Source organism: Eimeria mitis, genomic scaffold, assembly GCF_000499745.2.
Source record: "Eimeria mitis Houghton genomic scaffold, Emh_scaff350, whole genome shotgun sequence".
NCBI lineage: Eukaryota > Apicomplexa > Conoidasida > Eucoccidiorida > Eimeriidae > Eimeria > Eimeria mitis.
The window spans coordinates 4391-5572 of NW_013571842.1; the positions used below are offsets into that span (position 1 = coordinate 4391).

Genomic DNA, 1182 nt, shown 5'->3' on the forward strand with positions numbered 1-1182 from the left:
AGTGTTTAGTGTTTAGGGTTTGTTGTATTTCTTTTGCTGGGGTTATTTGTTTTTGTTGTTCTATAAACCCTCATTCATATAACAACAAATATAATTACAAGAGAAACATAATAATATTTTTCTCTGCTCTTGGCGTTTCTTTTTCGGTTTTTATTTAATTTAATTTAATTTAATTTAATTTAATTTAATTTAATTTATTTAATTTAATTTAATTTTATTTTAATAACGAGGCAGAAGCAATATATTTTTTTTTTCTGCTTAGTCGTCACTGCAGCAAACGAAAAACGGCCCTCACTCTACTACTGGGGACAGCAGCAGCAGCAGCAGCAGCAGCAGCAAAAGCAGCAGCAGCAGCAGAAGCAAAGCAGAAGTAGCAGCAACAAAAGCAGCAGCAATAGCAACAGCAACAGCAACAGCAGCAAAAGCAGCAGCAGCAGCAGCAGCAGCAGCAAAAGCAAAGAGGGTTAGATCCGTCTTCTCTACTTATTCTCTTTTTTTGTATTTCATGCAGCAGCAGAAAACAAAAAACGCTTATAAATAAAATTATAAAAATGGCTAAGTCAGGTTGAACTGATGATGCTGCTGCAGAGAAGATACTGCTGCTGCTGCTGCTGCTGCTGCTGCTGCTGCAGTAGCGGCAGCCGTCTACACGCTGTCTGTACACAGCGTGAGCAACAGAGAACACGCCGAAGCTACAGTAGACGATGCAGCAGCAAACATCCTTCAGCTGCTGCTGTTGCTGCTGCAGTTGCTGCTGCAGTTGCTGCAGCAGCAGCAGTTGCTGCAGCAGCAGCAGGAATTGCTGCTGAAGCCTTTTGCAGCAGCTACGGTGCAGCTGAGGCGCGGAGAGGTGTACACACAGCCAGACATGTAGATAAGAATAAAAGAAAGAGGGAGCCGTAGGTGCTGCTGCTGCTGTTGCTGCTACTGCTGCTGCTGCTGTTATTGCTGTTGCTGCTGCTGGGGGGCGCCCCTACAGCTGCTGCTGTCTGGTGTGGCTGCCCTCCTGCGACGGGGAAACCGGAGAATGCTGCTGCTGCTGCTGCTGCTGCAGCGCGGGGTGGTGCTGCTCCTCCTCCGCCTCTAGAGGTTGTTCTGCTTGCTGCTGTTGTTGCTGCTGCTCCTGCTGCAGTGCCTGCAGGCGCTGCTGCTGCTGCTGCTGCAACTGCGGCAGCAAGTGGG

The 1182-nt window shown here is 47.4% G+C and overlaps 2 protein-coding genes across 2 annotated transcripts in view; one reads left to right on the forward strand and one right to left on the reverse strand.

Moving 5' to 3' along the window:
- The window catches only part of EMH_0008970 (uncharacterized protein), a gene marked incomplete at both ends in the record, with an annotated part of 3965 nt that extends 3091 nt beyond the window's left edge, over positions 1 to 874 (forward strand). Inside the window, 2 exons of the mRNA XM_013498531.1 lie at positions 263 to 463; positions 633 to 874. Of these exons, the coding sequence (XP_013353985.1) occupies positions 263 to 463; positions 633 to 874 (443 nt within the window). The remainder of the gene's footprint in view (positions 1 to 262; positions 464 to 632) is intronic.
- A 99-nt stretch (positions 875 to 973) lies between these two features.
- The window catches only part of EMH_0008980 (uncharacterized protein), a gene marked incomplete at both ends in the record, with an annotated part of 4985 nt that continues 4776 nt past the window's right edge, over positions 974 to 1182 (reverse strand). Inside the window, one exon of the mRNA XM_013498532.1 lies at positions 974 to 1165. Coding sequence (XP_013353986.1) covers positions 974 to 1165 — 192 coding nt within the window. The remainder of the gene's footprint in view (positions 1166 to 1182) is intronic.